Source organism: Cygnus atratus, chromosome 5 (assembly GCF_013377495.2).
Source record: "Cygnus atratus isolate AKBS03 ecotype Queensland, Australia chromosome 5, CAtr_DNAZoo_HiC_assembly, whole genome shotgun sequence".
NCBI classification, from domain to species: Eukaryota; Metazoa; Chordata; class Aves; order Anseriformes; family Anatidae; genus Cygnus; species Cygnus atratus.
Window position 1 is genome coordinate 27,021,119 of NC_066366.1, and position 25,370 is coordinate 27,046,488.

The window sequence follows — 25,370 nt, forward strand, 5'->3', positions numbered from 1 at the left end:
TGTGTGTGTGTGCGGTTTTTTGTTTGGTTGGTTTTTTGAAATTTTTCATGTTCTTAACAGATTGACATCACTACTTCTACAATCCAGAAGGTTTCATACCAAATATGGGAAAAATTAAGAGTATTCCTCTGCCCATCCAGAAACTAAACTACTTCTGAAGATGTGCTTCTAAATTTAAAACTTATCTTTATGGACTGGGTATTTACATGGTGTGCTTCCTAACAGTAGTCAACATCTCAAATTGTCTTCTTTTTTTAAAATATTAGTGACAAATAGAGGCAAAAAATAAGTGGTCAAAAGTTATACACTGAACGTCAAATTTAAAATTGGGTATCTGCTAACATAAAAATGGTGTTCAATTAAATATTTTTAATGTTAGTAACATAGTAACTGATTATATTATTTCAGCTGTCAATCCAAGTATTAAGGAAGAAAATTAAGAGTTAAGTTCATTATAAAAATAACAATGAATTCCTAAAATGTTCAAATCCTGGAATGCAGTTACAGTTTTCATATTGATTTTATTCAAAATCCACATGACTTTGAAAACATGAGCAAGTATTAACTGCAGGCTGAATAATGGGTTGAATTTATTTTAATGTATTTTTATCATCTTCATCTTACCACCATGTTTTTCCTCTGAAAGAAGGCTGAAAACTAGAAAAATAACACTAACAAAATACTATTTATGAAAAAGATGTCAAGGGGTTTATTGGGTGAGATGCTCATGAACTGTCATCTCCTTAAAATAATGCATCACTAGCTGTAACATAAATAAGCAGTGCATATAACATCTTATGAACTGAATGTGCAAGTGAACCTATATTTGTGGCTCATTGCTATTTTGAGAAGTGCCTGATATTTAAGTCATTAAAAAATGTACTTAAATTTCTTAAGAATGTGATGAATCTACTTCTTGCAACAATTTTCTGAGCATCTCCAGCTTCCACTGTCATCAACATAAACCAAATGCATTCAGCCAAGTGTTGCAATTGTCACTGTGTAACTGAACTTGGTAAACTTAAGGGAAGCACACATCCATGTAATGAACAGCAACAAGCATACAAAATCAAAAATGTTAATCAATATAAACTAAAGATTTACACTTATGATTTGTATTTCTTCCTTTTCAAAATATATTTCCCCAACAAAAGATTATGCTATATTTCTTGCAATTAATCCTGCAGCCATATATACTCCTCATAGCCATGTAATTTAAGAAACAATATTAAATCTTTGCAGTAAATCACCTTCAATATTTTGCGTGCCTTTGGTATTGAATTTTACATCTGCAGTTAGGGGGGAAAAAAAAAAAAGACAATTGTCTTGCTATTACTCAGCAGGATACAGATTCCTTTTTGTAAGTGGAATTCCAGACATTCCGTCTGCTTCCCATAAAAGTAGAAAATAGTTGGTCTCAAAGTAGATCAGTAATGGTACATCTAAATAGCATAGGTACAAACCACGTCCAGAAAAACAACATACCCACAGCAAAAAAAGTTTCCTATTCGTTATACAAACTCAGGCGTATGAATCATTGCTTGAGCTTTTCAGGAAAGAATAAAGCAATTGCATTATCAGAAGACTAATATTTCTTGGCTAAGAAATAAAATAAAATTTTAAAGTGTGATTTACAAAGTTAATGAATTCAACCGACAACTACTGAAATGAAAACAAAGAAGAATCTGTCCTGTTTCCACTGACTCACAGCCAGCCATCTCGAGGGGTTATAGCTACCTTGCAACACATCATCTCATCGTGTAAAAACTCTTTTCACGTTATTAGAGCTGTGCATCTAATTTATTATGTATACAGAATGAACACTTTTCTATTGTGAAAGCAAATCTCCACATTACTATGCTCAAATGTGGTACATATGCATATGCAAACATTAATTTGCATGAGAAATTAACTCTGCACACAGCATGTGCGTGCTATGCTCAGTTGACTGATATGGTGGTGTTATGAAAATTTAGTCTGGGTTTCTGTTGCCTGACTAGGCAAGACCAAGACAGCATTCTAAGCGCATCTAAATACACACATACATGCACAAAGCTAAGCTAATGGTAATTTAAAAATGCCAGAAAACACAAACTTCACAAATAGAACTGATATAATATTTCTGTCCAGTTTTTAGTGTTATAGAAGTAGGTTAAAAATTACATTATTATCACATAAGGAAATGCAAAAATCAAAGTATTCCGCCTACTATGTGTAACCAGAAAATTATGCTTACATTTTTTTCCTTGAAGATGTATGCATTTTTACTATCTTAAAAAAATCCCTGAAATGGCCTAAGCCAGAATTATTATTATTTTTTAACCTAGGTATAGGCTATGACAATGAATTATGTTATTTCTCTGTCGTTTTTATTATTTTTAGCAATGTAAATTACAGGCCTAATCCTAAATATACACAAACTTCGATTACAAATACTTCATTAAATTCATACTACAAGGATGGACTTGCAGGATCAGGTTTTATAGTACTGATGTGAGTAGAGAAAAGAAAATGACAACCCTAAAAAATATGTCATGCTTTCTTTCTGCATTTGAAGATCATTAAGCATGTGCACATAATCAGGATATAAACAAAACAAAGCTCATTTTAGTGAGCTGGCACTTCCATGTTTGATAGACAATGCAATTACATCACAAAAACATCAGTGAAACAACCTATACCACAGACACTTCCAAATATACAAATACTGACCATGTGTTTTAAAACAGTGCCATTATGTTTGTTCTGGAAAAGGAAAACAAAATTAAGGAAAAGTTCTCTCCATATATATTATTATATATTATTATATGCCTTTCATGTATGGTATGAAAGAGAACTCAATAACATTTCTCTGAAGTAAAACACTTTGAAATCCAACAGGAACTCCTAACACTTAACCACCTCATTGTTTAGTCTACATGTTGCACTAACAAAACCCCAGGTATTGCTAGGTTTCCCTTTCTATTGAAGGCTAGTTTGTACAGATATATGCCAATAGACTACAGTCATAATTAAAGGATGCCAAAAGCCAGAGATGAACTACTGACATTTCAGACACACTTAGCCAAACCATCATCCTCCTTCTGCTTTTATAAACAATAACATAAGAGAAACGCTTCTGTGACTTGTATGCATCATTTTCTCTTCCACAGAAAATGGGCGTAGGAAATATTAAAACAAGGCAGGAAATGAGTGGTCCTGTTAAATATCAGATCGAAAGATAACTTTGATAACTAGAGAGGAAAACTATTTCTATCTTCAGCCTAAACAATTTTAATAGTTTTAAGAGACATATCTAGTTTTAAAAAAAAAAAATAAAATAATCAAATGAGTTTGGACAATCTATTCCAAAACTATGTATCTGATACTTTCTATGTTGAACAAAAATATTTGTGATGTTAAAATTAACAAGTTGTTTTAAACAACTTGTATGCTAGCAACCTACTAGAGAAGTCCAAGACACAGCTGTTGTTTCTGTTATTGCTAGTTTTCTATTCCAGAGTTCACTTTGAAGACTACTGTGCCCAAACACAAAACATATATGAAGACAATAATAAACATTTCCAGAAAAAATAAATTGATTTGGCATCTTCTTTTTCAAATAGATATTTAACTCTCTAGTAACAACAACAAAAACAAAGAACAAGGCTCTTGATTCTCCAGTTTGAGCATTTATGACAAACTGTTCCAAAATCCATAAAGATTAGAGCTCATTAAACAATTAGCTGGTTTAGCTGTAAAGATGTGTAGCGATAAGACAACGGGTAATGGCTTTAAACTAAAATAGAGTAGGTTCAGATTAGGCGTTAGGAAGAAATTCCTTTCTCAGAGGGTGGTGAGGCACTGAAGCAGGTTGCCCCAAGAAGCTGTGGATGCCCCATCCCTGGAGTTGTTCAAGGCCAGGCTGGATGGGGCTTTGGGCAACCTGGTCTGATGGGCAGCATCCCTGTCCAGGGCAGGGGGGTTAGAACTAGGTGGTCTTTAGGGGCCCATTCTACGGGATCATTGTGTGATTCTATGTTTATACCTAAATAAAAGTATTCATTTTCAAAAGAAACAGTAATTCTGAATCACTAATTTACAAACTTTTAAGAAAGCAGAAGCAGCAGTAAAACATCAGTCTTTCCCCCTCGCCCCCACCCCCACCTTCCCCTAAAGAGATATTCAAGATGAACTTATTTTAAAATCTATGCCACAGGTAATATATTCCATTCAAGATTTAGACGGGCAATAAATGCTAAAGGAAATTACCACATAAATGACATTCCTCAAAACTAGATGGGCCTGAGAATGAAGAGTTGTTATTTTATCCAAGCAATAATACTCATCCTGTACTCAAAATGTAGAAAAACAGTATTCTGCTCTAAATGAAAGGACAGCATTCTGCTTTCTAGTCCTTCAGAAAGTAAATTGGTAATATCAGTCTGACATAATTTATGTTACTAATGGTCGTAATGAGCATAGATTACGACTGCCTTTAGCTTAGAACATTAAATTGACTTAGACTTCAGCAGCGAACTTGAACATTTCAAGAAGAAAGGATGAAACTGCATGAATTTTTGTATACTTTTCAGGTAACTCGATGCCCCAGCACAAACATCAGCATTCAGGGACAGCACCTGAAGGTACATGCAGGATTATGACTACCCTAAACTAAAATAATTCCATTTACTTGCACTGTGCACTTGTTCATGTAACATCAAGGTTTTCTACAGTCATTGCTCTTGTTATGATTTACGTTACCAATGGAAAAAATGAATACATGGGCTTCGAAATTATCTTATTTAAGGAATCTCCATCTCTGAACTTACCTGGCACCTCCCTAATGCTCAGAGTAGAGCATATGCATAAGCTACTTCGCTTTCTGTACATAGGGATTCTGTGAAGGAACTGGCAGTACAAGTAAGTTTGGGCTCCTGGATAGAAAGAGATTTAAAAAGGCTGAGAGAACATCAGCTTTCCAAAGTACAATCCCAGCACTAAAAGAGAGCTAGTTTCTTCTTGTTTTAATTATTGTTTAATTATTTGCAGACTGCATTTTTTTGTGCCAATGTAATACTAGTTTACCAAGTTGAAATATGCATGTTAACTACTTTAAAGCATTTTACACTTTATGACTCCAAGAATCATTCAAAGAACATTCTTGCTATTTCAGTCCGTATTAATTTTAAGTGCAATTTTAAAAAGTTTTCTTTTTTTTTTTTCCTTACAATAACAAGTAACCAAGAATTTAATGTTTTGTTTCAAAGGAGAAACTACCTACAGTTTTCAGCTGTGGCTGACAACAGGCTGTTGTGTAGATGAAACAAACTCATTGCAGGAGGCATTAATTTCACAAAGTCGTGCTAATGATTAATTATATTGCACTTGAAATGCTGTCCTGTAAGACAATGTTTAGCCAGTTCAGCTGGACCAACCTTGTTAAAATCACTACATTCAAAACTTAGATCGCTATACCACAAAAACTCCAAGAAAGGGCAGAAGTTTTCAGTCTTCTTTCAGTCTTGCATATTATATTATTCCTACAGTATACTGTCTTTACCTGCTTCTTCCCACTTAAAACTCTTCTTAAAGCCATTAGCAGTTTCATTGTATTACAGTATTAAACATGTATGCAGATGATTTAACACAATTTGACTGTTCTCTGTAGCTTTCATCAAAACTAATTCACTGTATTTCTGCATAAGTTTCTGGTATCCTGTACCAAAGTTATACAACACTGCCCGTTAACCTAACCTTAAAGTTTATATGGTTATTCAATTTGCACGTCTGGCAGGTCGTAGTTTCAAAGAAGCTACTCCTAGGCAAACCAGTTTGGGAGACATATTGAAATGGGAAGATTAAGAACAAAATGAAGTGGAAAGTGCTTGCTGCATGCTATGCTCTAGAAATAAAATGAGGGAAAGATATAAATCAAGACTCAAATTTCACATTAAGGTTTGTTGTCCTTACAGTGAAATTTATTTTCCATTATTTGCATGCCCAATAGAATTTATAAAAGTAACCAATATTATTCCGTGCTCAAAACTGACCAAACATAGGAGTAACAGTAAGGAACCACACGCAGTAGCCTCCTAACTCTACCAGTAGGCACTGAGAGCTACCACTGCCCTGCTTAGTTTGGTTGGTCCACTCACACACAAGACAAAGAGAAGCACTACAGATAATAATAAATAGAATACAAACAAAAGCTTGAGATACGTTAGAGAAAGTAAAAACAAGGTAAAGGTGTTAAGAACACTTTCCACATAATCCAGTCTTTGGAGATACTGTAATTGGTTTTATCAATGTCTTGGATTCTCACATCAAATACTCAGTGCAACAGTGTCAGGTGTAACAAGCATTTTATTTGTATTTACAAGTACTTTTGCTAATTGAATGACTACTGAACTAATAATATTTAGGAGTGAAAGGATGGATGTGGAACGCAGTTTTTCCCCAAGCAATATTAAGTTTGCCAATTGTCAAGCACATTTTTCCCATGAAATGTTGCTTCCCATGATTTTTTTTTTTTTTTTATTACCCCCCAGGATTACAGGGAAGTCAGACATGAACAAGTAAGGTTTAAAGTAATCATTTTCTATCTGGCAAGAATCCAAATAATAAGTTAAGTAGTATAATATAATTAGTAGTTCGGAGTAGTTTTGTTGTATGTATTTGCTTGTGAAGCAGGTTTGACAATGTATCAAACTTTAACTGCGACCCATCTTTAATGGTTAACCAAAGTCTTCCCTTCCTGTATTCTCAGCATCAAGTCATTGTTGTCCATGATTGTTAGCTGGATCTTGCACAAAGGTTTTACCACACCAGGCATTCCAAAGATGCTTAAACTAAGCATTTACTGAGAGGTTTGAGTATCAAAACTGAGTAGTAACTTCAGCATTAAATTTTCAAATGACTCTGCCCAGGCAGATCCCCACGACCACTCATATTCCTATGTAAATTCTCTAAAGATTATGTGGGATTATGGCATGTTTTAAGTGATTTAATCTTTGAGAAAATGCAAATCCAAAACAGCCCTAATGAAGGCAATTTAACCAGTAAGACTTAATAACAAAGTACACAATGATACACACAGATTTTCTCTTCTTCTTAGAAAGGCCTTACTAAAACAAGAAAAAAATAGGAAACACATGAAATCATCTAACATCATCTACCATCTATCTGCATATCAAAGTTCTTCATGAAGCTACCTAAACTTGTGGGTTAGAAAAACAAGTAAATTAACTGTTAAGCAATGCATAGCTTAAGATACAAAGAACAAAAAAAAAAGAAAAGAGCATACAATCAGCTGAAAAAGAAATACCTGACTCCAAAGAGGAGCTTTGGTAAGAACAATACATTAGCAGAGCTGGAACTGGTTCTGATGTTGGTGTTCATTTCCACCACAGTTAAATACAATTCTGATATTATTTAAAGATTATGAATCCTATGACTTCAATTCTTTTTCTCTGTTTACCTTGCCAGTTCCATGTGAAGAATGTTAAAGGAAATCCAACTTCTCCACTTAAAAAAATCACCAAAACCAGGTTTTAAAAAAATCACAAAAACCAGGTTTTATTCCAAAAGCACCTGGAAAACGGAGAAAATAGAAAATCTAGTTCTGAAGTTTGCATACGATATTTTTTATAAATGTAATAGCTTCAAATAATTTCTTGTAGGTTTCTCCTTGGGGGGTGAAAGGTAAACATAAAAGTTAAAATCCCTTATTTTACTTTCTTCCCTACTAAAAGATCAGAACAGTTTTCTATTAAGCAGCAAATAGTTTTGCAGGTTCACATTTTATCTATAGAGAAAATAGCCTAGTAAAGCAAAAGATACTTAACTGTATGCTCACACTGATGGAATGAATTGCTGCTCTAGCTCTTTTCATGACATCAAATTTAAAAGGAGAATTTATTGAAAGACTGTAATATCATCAGCTTTATCAACAGCTCACTGACAAACACCGGCCATGTTATTTTGTGTCCACGACATCATGCATAACTTACACAGCTCTCCAAAATGCTTTGACTTGTGAAATACAATACTGAGGGAAAAAAAAAAAAAGATTATGTAGCACCATTTTTCTTTTTCTTTTGAGGCTTTTGTTTTCCAACATTATTTTTCTGATTTTAAAAAGCACCAGGTGTTCACATTATCTTTATTTTCTTTACACACTCTTCACACATTCAGTTACTTAACACATGGAAGAAAACGTCTAGTTTCTCCCTATCATCTGAGTAACTTGCATTTGGACTCTTGATACAAACATTTCCAATGCTTCCCAACTGATCAGAATTAAACTGAATTAAGAACACACACGCAAACCAAAAGAAAATTATTTCATTACCCAATTCAGCTCACTATCGTAGCTAGACTCTCCATAGTAGTTTAATCCCATAAAATCTCAAAGTAAAGCCTGTTATGATACAAAAGCGAAGTGCAAAGCTCCCATTTTAAGGACTAGTTACAACTCATTAAGGTAAGGACACACATAATTTGAAGCATTAGAATGTATGCTGAAATATAATTAGTGGCTATGAATCAAACCTGGGTGGATTAAACTAATTCCTGGAATGTTATTATGGAGAGTACCTTGTGGAGAAAGAATGATCCTTCTGTTTGCACAGCAACTAAACAGCTTCAATTTACTTTTAAAATTGACTTGAATGGAGATAAAGGCCCAGCATTTCAAAACGTGGCCTTCTAAATATAATCAGCCTGAATTATGCCTGTTTCACACTGCAGTACTTGCAACCTGGTTACAGGCAGCAGGGATAAGGCTGCACTCAGCTTACTTCACTGCTTAATTTATATGGTAATTACCACACCACAGCCAGAATGGAGAGCATCTGCCAAAACTGAAGGCCCCACAATAATAAAACTGACATGTGCTGTGATATTGTTGAAGTGCTGACTAAGAAACTTCTTTTATCTCCTCTTGAAGCTATAAAATGGTATTCGTGTTATTACTAGCAGGGAATTTTAACAGCCTTGCATTGACAGCAATTATGTAACACATGCACAAAACAATAGAGTTTCACATCACTTAATAAATCCTTGAGCTCTCTTAGCTCCAGATCTCTCGCTGGCTGGATTTTATGGTCTGGTAGTTCTATCTGACCTTCAGAACACTGAAGTATACAAACCACAAAAGAACCAGAAAATTATTAGAAACAACTGGCTTTTCTCCCTGTTAGATCCGTTTAATGAAGAGAGCGTAATGCATAATCATGGAGGTTAATTAAAAGATTTACTCACTCACTTTTCTCTGTAGCTAAATGGTGTTGCAAACCCCTGGCAATAAAACAAGTGAGATACAGATGTGACTTTTCATACCAAGAACATCCTTTTATCAAACAACACTTCCTTAAAAAAAAAAATCTCAAGTCCTATACCATGTAATAATAAAACAAATTCAATCATTTATCACTAATAAGTGTTCTGTTATTTTTTATGAGAATATAAATATACAATTAATGTTGGGAGTCTAAATTTTCACATTAGCTCATTTTCCTGCTGATCTCTCTATATAAAATATATATTATAAAATTTTTGTGTTCTTTACATATATATATTTTGCATAAATATATGCTGTATACATATATTTGTATATATTTTTGTGTGTACATGTAAACACACATAGTTTATATATATTTTATATACGCCATTTATGTATTGGAACTTATACCAAAAGATAAATTCACATGGAGTAAATCAGTCATCCTCCTCCTCCAAGCAAAAATTATTTGGCATGTATATGTATTGAAAAACAACCAACACTTTCAATTTCAGAAACTGGACAGTAACAGAAAGTCTTGTGGTAGTGAGACCAAATATACCTGCTATCAAAGTTATTCATAAAGTAAATGCAAACACTGAGAATTCAGTTTCTTTACCGTTTACGACTGGAAAGATGCTAGCTTGTTACTAAGTTTGCATGTTATATTTGCATGAATTCACTACACACCAGTTATTTCTCTCCACACTTCACATCTATACTCCTAATCTATTTATAGGTTACACTTTATATGTATCATTCATGAAGAGTTTGATGAATACATCCATAAATGTTAAATCTCATCTTTCTCTACAAATCAGGCCATATTCTCTACACGTTCTATACAGGACTTTTGCCCTTCCTTGAATGCACTTATTTCAAGTTTATTATTACTATATAAGTTTGAATTAATTAAAGACATATCTTCCAGAGAAAGTACCCAGAAACCATCATGACACTGTACTTCAAAATACTCTTACAAGTCCACAGTGCCTTCCGTTATAAACAAAACCAAGAAAGTAGTTGTTCTTTTGTTGCTTTATTACTCTAAAAATTCTCTGCTGCTCTTGCTATTGCTCTGTAGTCACTTTCCTCAGTACTGCTTTCTAGCTTCATCCATCAAAACAATAGTAATAAAAACACTTGTCAGAATGCAAATTAGATTTGATTTCCCCAATTAACTTGAGTGACAAATTAGTACAAGATATCACATGACAGTGACAATTCTAGCAATAAACAACTCTAATTACTTTCCCAATCACACAGGTAGACAGAACTGTTAAACACATGATAATTTCCAAAAAGTGCTATATTTATAAACAAGCCACCTTATCCTAATGTAAGGAAAGTAAGAATCTTTAGCTTTTTTTTTTTTTTTTTTTTTTGATAGAACACTGACTGCTAACTGCAAAAAAAAAAACCTGCACTGGAAAAACACTTCTTCCATAAGAAGATTTTATGAAATTTAGACAGTAATACACATAGCTTCAACAAAAAGGATGAAGTCCTGTGGACTGATCCTCACAAACAAGGAACTTCCTGCACTTTCTTAATAGTTTCTATTACACTTAAACCTATAGCAGATGACAGGCATGATATGTTCACTTCCCATAGAATAAGGGCTCCTTGCTGAGATACACTACTTTCCCTTCAGACTTCTTTGCAGGAAAGCTTTGATTTACAGAGAGAAAATCAAACAGGAATAAAACCAACAACAACGTCTGCTAGAATCATATTTTCATGTTTGTATAAGCACTTACCCAATTTTCATCTTTTTTCCAGGAACACCTCAGAAAGTGAAACCTTTCAGAATATTGAAAGTTAAATATTCTTTTAGCAAAAAAAATACTCTTTAATATTCAATACATACGTACATCTCTACCATGTTATATTATCCTACTTCACAATAGGGCATTAAGGAAGATAAATTCACTCAGAGAAATGTCTATAGCCTTTCACGTCTAACCAAAGACTACCAGCAGTGCACGCAGAAAAGACTACGTGCCCATACGTATGTTGCATATGCAACAATGACTAGATCCCACCAGAAAGGGATGGGGAACTTCCTGCATGTCAGAAAGAAGACAATTATATGAAGAATACAGAGATGCTCTAACAAACAGGTGGTCACAAAGGGCATAAAAGGAAGATTCTTTGTATGGAGGCGTGTTTAATTTTGACTGCATTTTGTGTTTGGGGAAAAGAACTGATTGTGTTATTTGGCAATCAATTTGTGTAATGACAATTACACTTGCCTTTCATAGTTACTAAAGTACATGTCCAGAAAGTCTCAGTCTCAGTCTCTTCATGAGCAGAGACCTCAATGATAAGGATATAAGCAAGCCTGAATAAAAACTCTTCACCACAGCCCGAAACTAAGTACTGTGGAAAACAAAATTCATCCTTCTGCAAAAAGGATGTTCCTAGTCCCATCACACTAATCTGTTTATACATTTTCCATGAAAGAATCTCAAAGTATATATGAGGCAGTGTTCATAATGTTAGCTTCCTTTCTTCCAGAAGAGCATCCTGCCCACTGCTAGGCTAGAGAGATAATGTCCTTCTAACTTATGCGGTTTTGGCCCTGAATTTTGTGTTCCTTAATGATTATTAATTTCCTCCAGCAATGTCCTTCCTCCCTTCAAACTTCATGATGTAGGGGGTGGGTCACTCTTTTCTGGCAAGGAGAATGGAGTTAGAGCTACTGAGATGAAAATTGTTGGGGTTGAAGAAAGAGAACTCTAAGACACATGCTAACTTTCTAGGTTGTTTCTGAAAGAAGAGGCATAATCATGACCGTGATTGGTAGTATGCTTTCTACTTATGGCTGCTTGGATGTGTTGGCATGCTCTGAGCATTTCTAGCAAACACAGCCCAGCAATGCACAGGAATGCACAATCTGGGAATCAGAAAACAGATTCAGGCATGAGATGCCCAACTCTGCCAAACTAGCAACCATATGTAACAAAAGGTTAGGTATTTATGTAATTTTTCCATTAAAATGTATATGCTTTTAGCTTTTCAGACTCCTAATAAGAGAAAATATTTTAGGTGAAGATTTTCTGGAGAGGGAACAGCCCAATTTCCTAAGTATTTTTTGATGCTGGTATGCACTGTGCAATGTAACAAAAAATATGCTGTGTAATTAGACTATTTAGATCAATGAGGCTAAACTTCCAAAGCTTTTCTCAAACCAACTTTCTTGGACTCTGTAAACAGGATTACAATGTTTCTGAAAAGAAAAGTATTACATTCTTGTTAGAAACACTGCTGTTGTCACCTCATGAAAGTGTTTCTAGAAGCCAAAAAAAAGCAACAACAAAAAAAAACAACACAGAAATACAGGCTTTCAACTGAGCTTTTTCGTAAAACTGATTAACAGACATATCACAGTATGCCATCAGTTTGTGTTAATATATTAATTGTAATATCCATTGTATTATACATTTAATGAAATATGTATACTTGTAAGAATAATTCCGAAAATACAGGTGAAAATACATAAATGATTATACAGCTTCAACTGAAATACATGAGATGTCAACACCAACATTACAGATATTTTATTATAAAAGTTAACATCCTGGTAGCATACTTAAGAGGCTTTTGGCTTAGTAACCCCATATGTTTGTCAAATAGTTTGACGTAGTTTACAAGAGTATCAGCACTCTGTGCATCTGCTATGTGCTTTACGTCCTCCACATTTACAACTGCTGTTTGATTACACATCCATCTTGTCCTAACAAGTTGAAGTGACTCAAGAAAAAGATTACAAGTTCTGCTACACACTTTGTACATGCAGACATCCAGGCACACATGCATGAACATTTACAGCCACAGAATTTATGTTGACATTTATTGTAGACTCTGACTTACATAACCATCAGCCCTAAGACAGAAGGTTGCAGCTATATGCTACTTGATCATTTATTAAGATCTTAATACTCACCCACAAAGGATATCCTGTACCTACATTCATGTTGCAGAAGGTTTTCTCCACACCAGCCCTGTTACACTTCTCTCATTCTGAATGTGACGTATTAGGGCAAAAGGACAAATATAGCCTTTCCCTACAACACTTGCACAGAAACAGAGGCTTTTCTTTGACTATTCCTCCTTAGTGCACAGGGTGCAAGCAGGCCAACAGAAACAAGTTTTCTTTCCAATAGAGATTAAAGAATAGTGCTAACTGGCAGCAAAGAATGAAGAACTCCTAAATTTGCCAACAGAGGAGTGTAACAACAGGCAAACAACTTCTTCTTGCCTCAGTAGGACAACCACATTTCAGTGATGTAAATCTTATGCTATGTACTACCCAGATAGATTATTAATCATCAATCATTAATAAATAAAAAAAGCAAATACAGGAACACTGTTACATTATAATTGTCAAGGTCAGTGAGAACAGAGGGTATTTATGACAGCACAGAAGAATATAATAGCATACAAGCAAATTAGTTTCTGCAAATTCTGTCATCACCTATGACAAAATACATTTCTAGTAACAATCCGTTTGATGGTGTCAAATTCCATTTATAAATAAAGATAACTAGGAAAGTAGCATAGCTACAGTTAAATTTAAATTATGTCAAGGACATGAAACTGGAGGTGGTTTTGGACAATGGCTATAAATAGCACTACAATGAATTTAGAGATGGGTGAGTAGTCAAAGATGGTCTGTTTGCTGTTTTAAGATGGCAAACACCATAATATATAGGAGAAAAAGAAAAGAAAGAAAGGTCAACTCTAGAGAATAAAATGAGATTATATGGAAGACATTGGGAAAGAGAATGGGAACAAATATAGTGGCTAGAGGATAAAACAGACAAAAGACTTCCTTTGTTCAAAAGCAGCTGAGAGAAGTATGGGAAGCAAGCTGCTTCTCAGTTTTCTTCTACACATTCTGGTAGAAACAATTAGCAGACTCTTCAAAAACCACATTTTGGGATAAGGAGAATCACATTACATCAAGAGAGAATTTGAACATTCTTATCTAGAAAATAAAATTATATTTAAATTAGGTCTCCTTGCAGGTATCATATGCAAGCAATGATTTTTCATACACCGTGTCAACACCTAATATTTCTGAGAACCTTTGATGCAAGTTCACAATGTTACTTACCTTTGCATGGATGTTATTTAATTTAACTGGCTCCAGCATCTCGGTAAATATTATATTAATAATATTTTCCATACAAAATAGAACCATCATTAAGATTTTAACTGATTAATATTTTATATAATTTGGTATTAAATATTTATTATATATACAACATATATTGCATTATATTAAGTTGTAGTGCAATATATTGTTTTCAAATTGTTTATTATAAACACTTCTAACAGCTGCTTCATTCTTGTCAATAATACTGTGAAGAACAATCAAGAGATTGGAAATGTATTTTAATCACATGAGTGAAAAACTTACCTTTTATTAACGTTATTTAACTTTGCTCTCTTTGTGTGTAAAGTAGGTGTTAAATGAAGGACCTTTAGATTTCATACTAATATTTTCTTCCAGATGAAAACACTATCGCTTTTCATTCTGAAACAATTTTGTAGAATCACGGTGACAATTAATTATTTTAAAACTTGAATAAACAAGACCTTTTTGAAGTTTAGTGATAACTTAGCAGGCAACTTTAGCACCCGTTAGATAGTTTCTGAAGGAATAACAAAATAACAGTGGTACACTGCAACCTTTAGAAAAGTGGTCCTTTTTTCCTTTATTAGTTAAAATTAAGTATGTATTATGAGAATGCCGTAGTAAAAAAGATCTACCTGTATGGAGAAACATAAGCTTATAGAGAAACTAGCACATTACATGGTATTATGTGAACTAAAAGAAGGATGTTTGCTATTTATATGTTACTGCACAGCACACAGGAAGAGCCTACAAGAGCTAACAATACATAAAGTAGTCAAAACAAAACAAACAATTAAAAAACAACAACTATGATACCATAGACTATGGTCCTGTGTTCAAAAGTCTTAGCAGTGAATTTTTGCAACGACAATGTGATAGAAAACCGTATTCCAGGATTGTACTGTTGGCAAATTGTTCTCCAAATAAATGGAAGGACTTTATCTTGCCCTCTTCTTCCCATTAAATGGCAGACGTCAGGAACAAATTATTCACCTCATTTGGAATTTGTCTAGTGCAGACACATGGTTAGGTGCATTGAATTCAGTCAGTTTCAGGGGAAAAGCTGGCATAAAATTATATATACAATTGTTGTTATCCTTATGCAGGTTCAGCCATGAAACGGTTTGAGAGATCCTCTCTAGCAATAAACAATAATTAATTTTATCCTGTGATTTCCTTCCTCACAGATATGCATTTTCCTGCACCACAAAGAAAATTATCATGCCTTTTGGCTGAGCTCCTGCAGATAATTTTACTTGACAACATCGATACTGATTTTCTGTTTTCATTCTGCACCACCTATACCAATTGCTTAACTTCCTGCAAAGTTCAGCTATTCAGAGAACAGAGTACGTGTAATTTTCAAATTCTATGAAAAAACACCTGGATAATTAACAATCACACATTGTGCTTTGCCACCATATTGACTAAACTTGGGGAAAAATAATTACTATAGATGTACGGACATCTGATGATACTAAATTTAAAATTAAGCAAACTACATTTAGCTTATGGTTTAAAAGAACTTACTGGAAGTAAGAAGACTTTTTTTTTTAAGTAGGTACCAGTATCTCAGTCATGCTAAGAGCTAACACGTGTGTGTGTACACAATTATGTGCAGTTGTGATATATATTTTAAATATTTGAATTTATATATTTAACAAAAACACTAAAACAAGCATCTGTAGCTAGTTTTTGGCAGGAAGGAATGAGCCTCCAGGGTGAGGCATTTGAATTAAACATCCCTATAACACAGCAAAGGTGAAACTGTGTTACTTAAAGGCTTGCTTGGACATATATTTAAACCTACTATCTTCTGTGAAGAAATTCAGCACATCACCAAATATGCTACTAGATCACAAATGGACAACTAGTAGAAGCCTCAATTGAAAAATAACTACATTTATTATTCTTTCCATATAAAATTCTTTTCATTAATGCTCAGCAACACGCATTTGGCAGCTGAACATTTTTTTTTGAAGCAGCAGTTAACAATGCAATTCACCAAACAAAGATAAGCTCAATGGTTTCCAGGAAACTGAAAGATGAAAGAATGTGCAGAGAGTCAGCCATGGTTTCAAATGAAGAACAAGTGAACTAAGGTCAAACTAAAACCTAAAAGAAATTCAACAAGGGCCCAGAAACCATGGTACAGATACATTTCAGTTGGATTGAAATTTCACAATACATTTCAACATGAATGCATACAATACATTCTTTGGTATATTAATTCACTGGAGACAATTTTTTTTGAAGTAAAGGAGGATCTCAGATTGCAAAACCCCTAGTTTCTTTACTTCAGGCCTAACAGTTCAGCAGATTTTCTGTTTTTTGTTTGTTTGTTTTTGGTTTTTTGTTTGTTTGTTTGTTTTGTTTTGTTTTGGTATTGATCGTAAAGTATATTAATGTCTTATTTTCCAGCCTTGCTTTGTGGTCTTGGTCCCAGACTCTGCTGAAACCATGAAGTCTAACAGCATATATGAGGTAAGGTGTTGTGGAGGCATCCATAAATGTTATAATTTCAGAAGCCAGTGCCTACTAAATAGCCTCCTCCAGAAATACTACAAATGTATTCTTCCCTCATGAAGAGAGGGTCAGAGTACAGCTACAGTTGTACAAATCCATTTGAACAATTTCTTCATATTGCAGTAGTGGAAGAAACACGGCATTCTCTCCCCCAGCAAAAACAAAACTTTGTGAAGTTAACTTTATACCCACTGCAAGTTACTACCTAATACATACAGCTAAATTCTGATAGTTAATCTATCCATTATTTCCACATAGGAAACAAAAAAATAATAATTATCTGATGGATTTTTTTTAAATAAATTGTTCTCTCTCAGACATTTGTAAAATATTCTATTTTAAAAGTATAAAGTCCAATACAACCATGCATTCAGAAATAACATTCCTAACTTCTGACAAATCACCTCCTCAACTCAGAGCAGAGAATTTATTTCTAGTTTTACACAGAGAATTACAGTAGTTTAGGAAAGAGTAAAGAAGAACTTTAAATACAACATGAATTTTAACACAATTGAATTGGCTAAGCTAGAAAAATAGCAGTGTTAGGAGCTGCACACCTGGTATCGTGCCAAAAGTGAGACAAAATCTCTTACAACCTGTATTTTACACCACAGAAATGACGTTTTCACCAGTGTAACATTCCCTAGAACCATGCCCAGGCATTCCTCCACTGACATACAGTGAAGAGTGCCACCTATTGAACCTCAAACAGTATTTCCTAAAATACTTTTGTTTTTTCAGGAAACATAACATCTACATACATGCCCCTCACCCCAATCATTCAGATCAGATTTCTGTCACAGTTTCTAGGCAGAGACCACTTTTGCTGCTAATGTTGATACAGAATTGATGGCCAAAATATTACTTTGGTATAGAATCAAGGCACCCAGTCCATACTGCATAAAAGTTAACCGATTTTAGGCATTCTGACTCTGAAAATAACACCTGCTTGCTAACTTACATAGATTGGATGCACACACTCTCACATCAAATTAAAAAAAAAATGTAGCCAATTATGTAGCTTGCATCATAATACCATGCTGTCCTGTCTAAATCTTCCCTAGTAGTAACTATATTTTCCAGAAATAAGACTAAATGGCATCAAGGACATGAAACTAAAAAATAAGTATCTTCTGGAAGCAGTGCTTCATTCACCCTCCAAAAGTATCTCACAGAAGACATACACAAATATTTCATATCCATATGCTATGATCTCACAGCACAGAGCAAGAGCTGATGGCAATACACGTTATGTCCCCTTAAGCCTTACTAGGTGCTGCATAGCGTGCAGCAAAGCTAGCCTGGCCATGAGTTACATCGGTACAGACAAATTTTGTGTTTTTTAACACTGTAAATAAATATTACAGTCTTTCAATTTAGACTTCTAAATGCCCACACATTATGGCCAAGGATAGATGTCCAGTATGTTGCAAATGTTTGCCTGTAGGCTGATACCAAAAAATACTGTTATCAAGTCTTGGAACATTGATATTCAAAATACTTGAATAAGTCAGCAGCCCACCGCATTTCCCAGGCATGTGGTAGACCAGCACAGAGTTCCCAGACGCACTTCCTCAGATTGTGTTTGTCTCATTAACAAGGTCAGTAGTGACAAAAGGTGATATAAAGGTCAACGAACAGGAAACGATGACAGTATACAGACTTATTTTATCTGCTTACCCATTAACCTATTCAATATACTGAAGTTCCACAGAATTCCTCTAGTTATTTGCCTCCCATGTTTTAACTAACAGTTGCATAGTAGATAGAACAGTGTATTAAAAGGAAGTTTTGGTACTTTGAGCAGATAAGAGCTAAATATGCTGACTTACTGTAAATTTCACACATGTGAGTGAACAGTCTCTAAACCGAGACTGCCTCCTTGTCTGAAGCCTTGTTCCCATACTCTGTAAATACACAAAATGAACTGATACCTGGAAGAATGCATGCTAATTGACCACTGTTTTTTTCTTCAATGCAAAGACTAGTAGGGAATAGTATTTATCCTAACTGATCTGCAGAAGGAAAGCCCACTACTGAAATAAGGACCTCCAAAAGCCAAAGGTGGACTACAGGGATTTTTGGTCTACACACAAGAAATTGATTTATACAATATACAGTCATTAAAAATTTACTGTTTTTCTTTAAATCCAGTGATAATAAAGATTACTACCTGAGAAACGTGCAGATCCTTTCCCTTGTAGAAGCAAAAAAAATCAACATGTTGAGCAGCTGTCAGGAGATCTCCAGTCCAACCTCTTGCTCCAAGCAAGGTCAGCAATGAGATCAGACGTAATGGTTTATGGCTTTGTCCAGGCAGGTCCACAAAATTTCTAAGGATGGAGATTTCACAGTCTCTCCACGCAACCTGCTTCCCATTCTTAATTAACTCAGAGCTATTTTTTTCCCTTTAAATCCAATTGGAAACTCCCCATTTCAATTTATGAACAATATCTCATTCTCCCACAACATATATCAGTAAAGATACTACAGCTCTGTCCTGGATGTGATACTCTAGGCAGAGTCTCATGAGTACTTTAAAGGGAAGTAATTATTTCCCTTAATCTTCTGACTACGCTCCTGTTGCCATAGCCAAGTAGGCTGTTACCCTTCATCCCTGCAGGGAACTCTGCTGGCTCATGCTGTCCTAACGTCCACAACTACAGCAGGTCCTTTTCAACAGTGCTGCTCTCTAGCCAGTCAGACTCCAGCTCAGCTTGTTGGAGGGAGAGGTTCCTCTGCAGTGTAGAACTCTGCATTTGTCCTTGATGAATGTCTTAAAGTTCCTGTAAACCCTCTCCTCCAGCCTAAATCCTGCTTAGTGGCAGTCCTGCCCTCCAGCTTATTGAGTAGATCTAGTCATTTCACCATAGAAAGCAATCAGGTTCATCAAGCATGACATACCCTTGGTAAATCACAGAATGGCCGAGGTTGGCCATTCTAGATCTGGATCTAGATCTGGAGATCATCTAGTCGAGCCCCCTGTTAAGCAGAGCCGCCTAGAGCACGTTGCACAGGATGGCATCCAGGCGGGTTTTGAATATCTCCAGAAAAGGAGAATCGACAGCCTCTCTGGCAACCTGTTCCAGTGCTCAGTCACCCTCACAGAAAGAGATGTGTTCTCATATTCAGCTGGAACTTCAAATGTTCACCCATGCTCACTGTCCCCAGTCACCACCTTCCTCATTTGCACAGCTCTTTCATCTCAATTAACCATAATGATACCTCTTGCTAATGTAGCAAAAGAGTTTGTAGTAAATATTCGCTTTATCATGTTACCTGTGCCAGCGTTCACCTCAAGCCAGTTTCTCATACACTGCTGAACTAGTTTGTCTTCCCCACATAGCACTTTCTATGGAGAAACAAAAGCCTTCCAATCTCAAAGCAGAAACCTAACACTAAACATGTTCAAATCTTAAAAATATGCATATATACCCAGTTTTTGACTGCTAGTGGCAGCTCAGTAATGCACTAATGTTCTTTTGAGCCCTCAGCAGTTTCATTGGATCTTGTGTGAGTAAGACAAGCCTTCAAAGTTTTGTTCAAAGTTATTAAAAAAAAAAGATTTAGAGATTTTCTTTCTGTGCTCTTCAAAAGATCTATGATGGATTCAACATATAAACAAATGCCAACATCAGCTTTCAGACCAAATGACAACTGTACCATCTTAGGACTCTTCTTTTTAATTCATCTGCTTTAGAATGTTTTGTTTATTTTCTCCCTAATTCTCCTCTGTATAGATTGTTTTATAGCTCTTTAAGATTAAAGAGCATGGATTAAACAGTACATTTACAATGTATATGTCAAAAAGGATTTAAAAGAATTCTTGAAGTCCTTGAGGTTCCCCTGCCACCATTTTTTTTAAGTTATATTTCCTTATTGTAACTTGAGAGTAATGTAATAAATTATACTCACTGAAAAAGAAAAGAATAGTAATCTTCTACTTGAGAGAGGCACATAGTTCTGCAAGTTCAGACTTGTTAGTCCTGACTCTATGACTTAGGAATAAACAATTTCTGCCTACTAGGATAATACTAGGATCCTCTTAGATTTTAAGTTGCCTTCTCTCTACCCACTTTTGAGTAAAAGTAGCAATAAGGACACGATGTGATGTACTTGTTCTAATTATGTAACGATTTTTTACTACCATTTTACTTACATGTTCATTTTTTAATGGCCCTCGCCTCTATGACATTCATGCATCAAATGAAAATTAAGTACAGAAATATACTAAATGAATTCAGCAGAACTAAACCACACAATAACTTAGTACACGCAGCATTCCCACTAGACCTGGTCATCCAAAGAACGCTGAATTATATGAACCATAAAAAATGCTTTACAGATGTATTTACACATGATTGTTTATAAATGGTATCCCCCTCTGGGGAAGAGAGAAGGGCAATTTTTTTCACTTTGAAAGACACTAAGTTAATCAAAAAGATGCATTACAACTGAAAAATGCCTCCCAGATTAAGAAACCTTACTTGAGACTTTTGCTTGTATATTTCTTAAGGAACTCCTTCAGGAATTTACAAAGGGTTGCAGAACTGGATTTTGTTGTAAAGACAAATGAAATTATAAACTCCGAAGTTTTCAAATTGACGAAAAAAAAGAAAAATAGGAGACTTACAAAATTTCTCTGTAGGGATTTCAGTTGATGATCTATCTCTTTCAGACGGTTTTGTTGATCACGATGTTCCTTATTGTCTCGCAGAACCTTCTCACCTGGAACTGCTTCTAGGCTTCTGTTTGCATAAACTAGAGACTCCTGATGAAAGAAAGATTAGGCAGAAATTAAACACATGACTTTGTATTGCTTCACAGCCAGAAGAGCATTCTGTTGACTTCCATCAGGAAAACATGGAAATCTTTAGAATAACCAGGGACAGTGAGCAAGGGTTTGAAAAGCTTGCTCCTATCACTGATACAGGGAACAGAATTAGGACATCACTGACAACTCTCAGAAGAGAACAGAAGAATCAGAACTGAAGTGTAGGCTTTGTTTACTAGACATCACAGTAAATAAGAAGAAACCCTCTCTCACAGTTCAAGTGTGAGCTAGATGTGCAACTGTTATTAAAAGACACATTCTCATAACCTGCAGTAGCTTTGGATCAGATTCTGAAATTCGTATCAGTGCTGAATACATTCGAGGTTCAATATAGTCTTATTACATGCAAGAACAGAAAGTAATTTAGATAATTATGAATGACATTAAGATCATTGAGACTTTTAGATCATTAATAATGGCAAAAATTGGCAAAACGGCAAAGCTATGTTGTATTTGGAAAAAAGCAGGTCTTTCTGTTGCAAACCAAGGATCCTGTATAAGAATCCAAGTAAACCAATAAGGGAGAGGAAAAAAAACTAAAAACCTGTTAGTCAATTCAACCCAAAGCAACCATTTAAGAAAAACATGCTCTTTTCATTCTTATTTTCAGAAGCAGCTCAAGTTATCTTAAACACATGCAAGCAGAACAATTTCAGTTAACATGTCTTAATCAGAAAGGAGAATAATCTTTACAATTTCTCAACTACGAGGTATAAAAAACCATAAGCATCTCAAAACATTTTTATGAACATCAGACAAATCTATGAGCTCTGAAATCTAAACCATTATATGCCTGAAAATAAACTTATTTTAAACACAGTACAAATCTTTGAATATGTATTTACAATCAGCAGTAGTTGGGTGTGCCACAATCCCAGCAATTTTTTCCTATAACTGACAAAGGTATAAGCAGCAGCATCCGTTAATGACTGGAATCTCTCAAAACTGGACTCAAGTTTAATGTGAAGACCGCCAAAAGCCAAAATTGTTAATATTGAGTGTCTAAAACTTGGCTTCTAAATACAGAGAGAGTTTATTAGTTAAATATAATGCCCAACAACAAGAAAACTGCATGAGTTACATCTACATAGAACACACCAAAAAAAAAAAAGGACTTATTTAAACTTGTGTTTATTAATACATGAAACAAGGATAGCAACTTTATATCTGTGATATAAATACAGACTTGGCAAATGAGCCCAAAGTATAACTGACTCTCCCTCTAATAAGATGATTTGCATGGTTTTATTTTCCCAGGGATTTTAATTCAAGTTAAACCTTCCATGGGATCCTGGGGGAGAAAAGGGGAAGAGCAGTATCATATTTCACTTTTTCGTTGTAAAAAATTTATAGTTATTTCTGCAATTACATTCCTAAATCCAATCTTTTGATCTGTGCATATAGAGAGGCATTGTCATCCAAGCAGTTAGTGCTCAGTATGGATTAGAGTTGCAGTTATCATTTGGTTTAAAAAACAATGTTATGAACACAACTAAGAATATGAAATTAGTGGTACTGAGAAATCACTAAATACTTTAGTGATTTAATTCTTCTTTTCATTGCACGCGTTGTATGCAAGGACTCCTGGTTGACATTTTTATATGAACTCAGCCTTCAATCAAGAAGAGAGCTCGAACTGCAAACAGCATCTCTGAAAATATTGCTACAATACCAACTTGATATTAAAAGGTAACAGTGAGTGGAGTCAAAATCAGAAAGGTAGTACCTTCAAATTATTATCTTCTTCCCCCCATTTCCTGAAGCCAGCCTTATGCAGATCTCTGTCCTAGTCCATGTCACATTTTAGAGAGAAACAGCTCAGCTGCTGCATGTACTTGTGAGCAAGCCCTTCAAACTTTAGGAAAACTGTGTATTGTGATGTATTTTTCTTTTTATCACACTGCATATGATTTTAAGCCTATTTGTTTCTCAAGTAAGTCAACACTGTTCTATCAAAAGAAATTCCTAACTGAGCCTGATGACTTTACCCTCCACAAACTTTTCTTTAGTATTGATCTCTGCAATGATATCTAGCCAATTCTTATCAGAGAGTGGTGGATAAAAAACTTCATCTCTGAACATTTACTAGAAAATGGGAGGAAAAAGTATTTGTTTCAACATTCACCCACACAAACATCCATGACTGATGTAATTCTATTTAGCTCCAAGATTGCAAACCAAAATTTCTGTTAAATTCTATAAATCTCTGAGAAGAGAGGTCACATGAATTTCAAATCCTAGCCCATAAACCAGCAGGCTAATAAGTAGTGGAAAACACGAAGCTGGAAAGCCTTGCACTATTTTCCTAAAGTTTTTTTTCTTTTCTAGAGACCAGAATTTTAAAAAACAAACAAACAAACAAACAACAACAAAAACTATAGAAAATAGTTGAATGAAACTCAACAATAATAAAATACTCTTTTCCCTGTATTCTTGGGAATACCTACCAGCTGTAGTCTCAGCGTATCAGCTGATATCTGACCACTATGGAGATTAAACTTCTGCTTTCACAGAAGTAGTTCTTACAGTCTCATTTATCTCATCCCTGAACAGTAACTGATCAGAATTCACACCATATGAGCAAAGTTAAGACAAATTTTCTCCACATACTCATTTTGTAACATATTTCTCAAGATATCTGTATGAAGGGAAGTATTATGTCACAGAAAATATTTTATTGTCAATGTTTCAATTGTTTCAAAACATTTTATGTTTCTCATCATTATTTTGATCATTAAAAATGATCAAAAAAATAAAATAGAGGTCAAAAATAAAATTATTACTTACACAAGGGAGGGTGTAAGTACTTAGCAACAGTCAAAGCTGTAATGACCATAATGTAAGTGGAAATACCCAGTATTTGAAGTGGCTAAAATTGTTTTGCATTTTCTTTGCTCTAAGACTTTAAAAATTAAAAACCAAACCAAATCAAAAAGCCACCACCTGAAAGACAGTGGTGCCCTACAATCTTCTTGAGCCATAAAATAGGCTGATCAGTTTATTTACCTGCTTCTAACTTTGCCTTGAAGTAGAGATATCTGTCAAAATCATCCGTTTTAGTGAAGCAGAGGCATAGAGTATAGGCTATACGAGTTCACTAATGAAAACATCAGAATGTTCTACAGAATCTTTCATCCCTTTGAGTAATCATTTAGTTTTAAACTGTTAACTATAGTTTTGTGCTATAATTGAAAAATTGATTTTTTTTTTTTATAAAAAGAAGCCAAACAGGTATGAAAGAATTCATCAACGTAATAAACGACATTAAAGTAATTATCTCAATAAGATAATCAAGCAGACAGATATTATTGCTGCCTTAATCAGAGTCTCCATTGCTCTTCATTTTCAGGTAGTTTTGCAGTTGTTCAAGTTGGTAACTGAACATCATACTCAGTCTTAGCACTTTACATTCTTCATTCTACCGTTTTCCTGTTTCTTCCAGGATTATATTCAATTTAATTTGTCCTTCCCCAAAAAATATTGGGTAAGACAAAAGCATTTTAAAAATATTTAATTAACTTGGCACCAAAACAAAGAAATGTTTCAGAGAGAAATTAGGTTCTGATGAGAAACATTTCCATGTAAACTAGAACATTAGTCAT

The 25,370-nt window shown here is 34.6% G+C and overlaps 1 protein-coding gene across 3 annotated transcripts in view; it reads right to left on the minus strand.

The window, feature by feature from the left end:
- The window catches only part of FSIP1 (fibrous sheath interacting protein 1), a 90,753-nt gene that overhangs the window by 41,141 nt on the left and 24,242 nt on the right, over positions 1-25,370 (minus strand). For all 3 annotated transcript variants that reach the window (XM_050710940.1, XM_050710941.1, XM_035539889.2), the window contains exon 11: positions 21,568-21,705. In XM_050710940.1, coding sequence (XP_050566897.1) covers positions 21,568-21,705 — 138 coding nt within the window. The remainder of the gene's footprint in view (positions 1-21,567; positions 21,706-25,370) is intronic.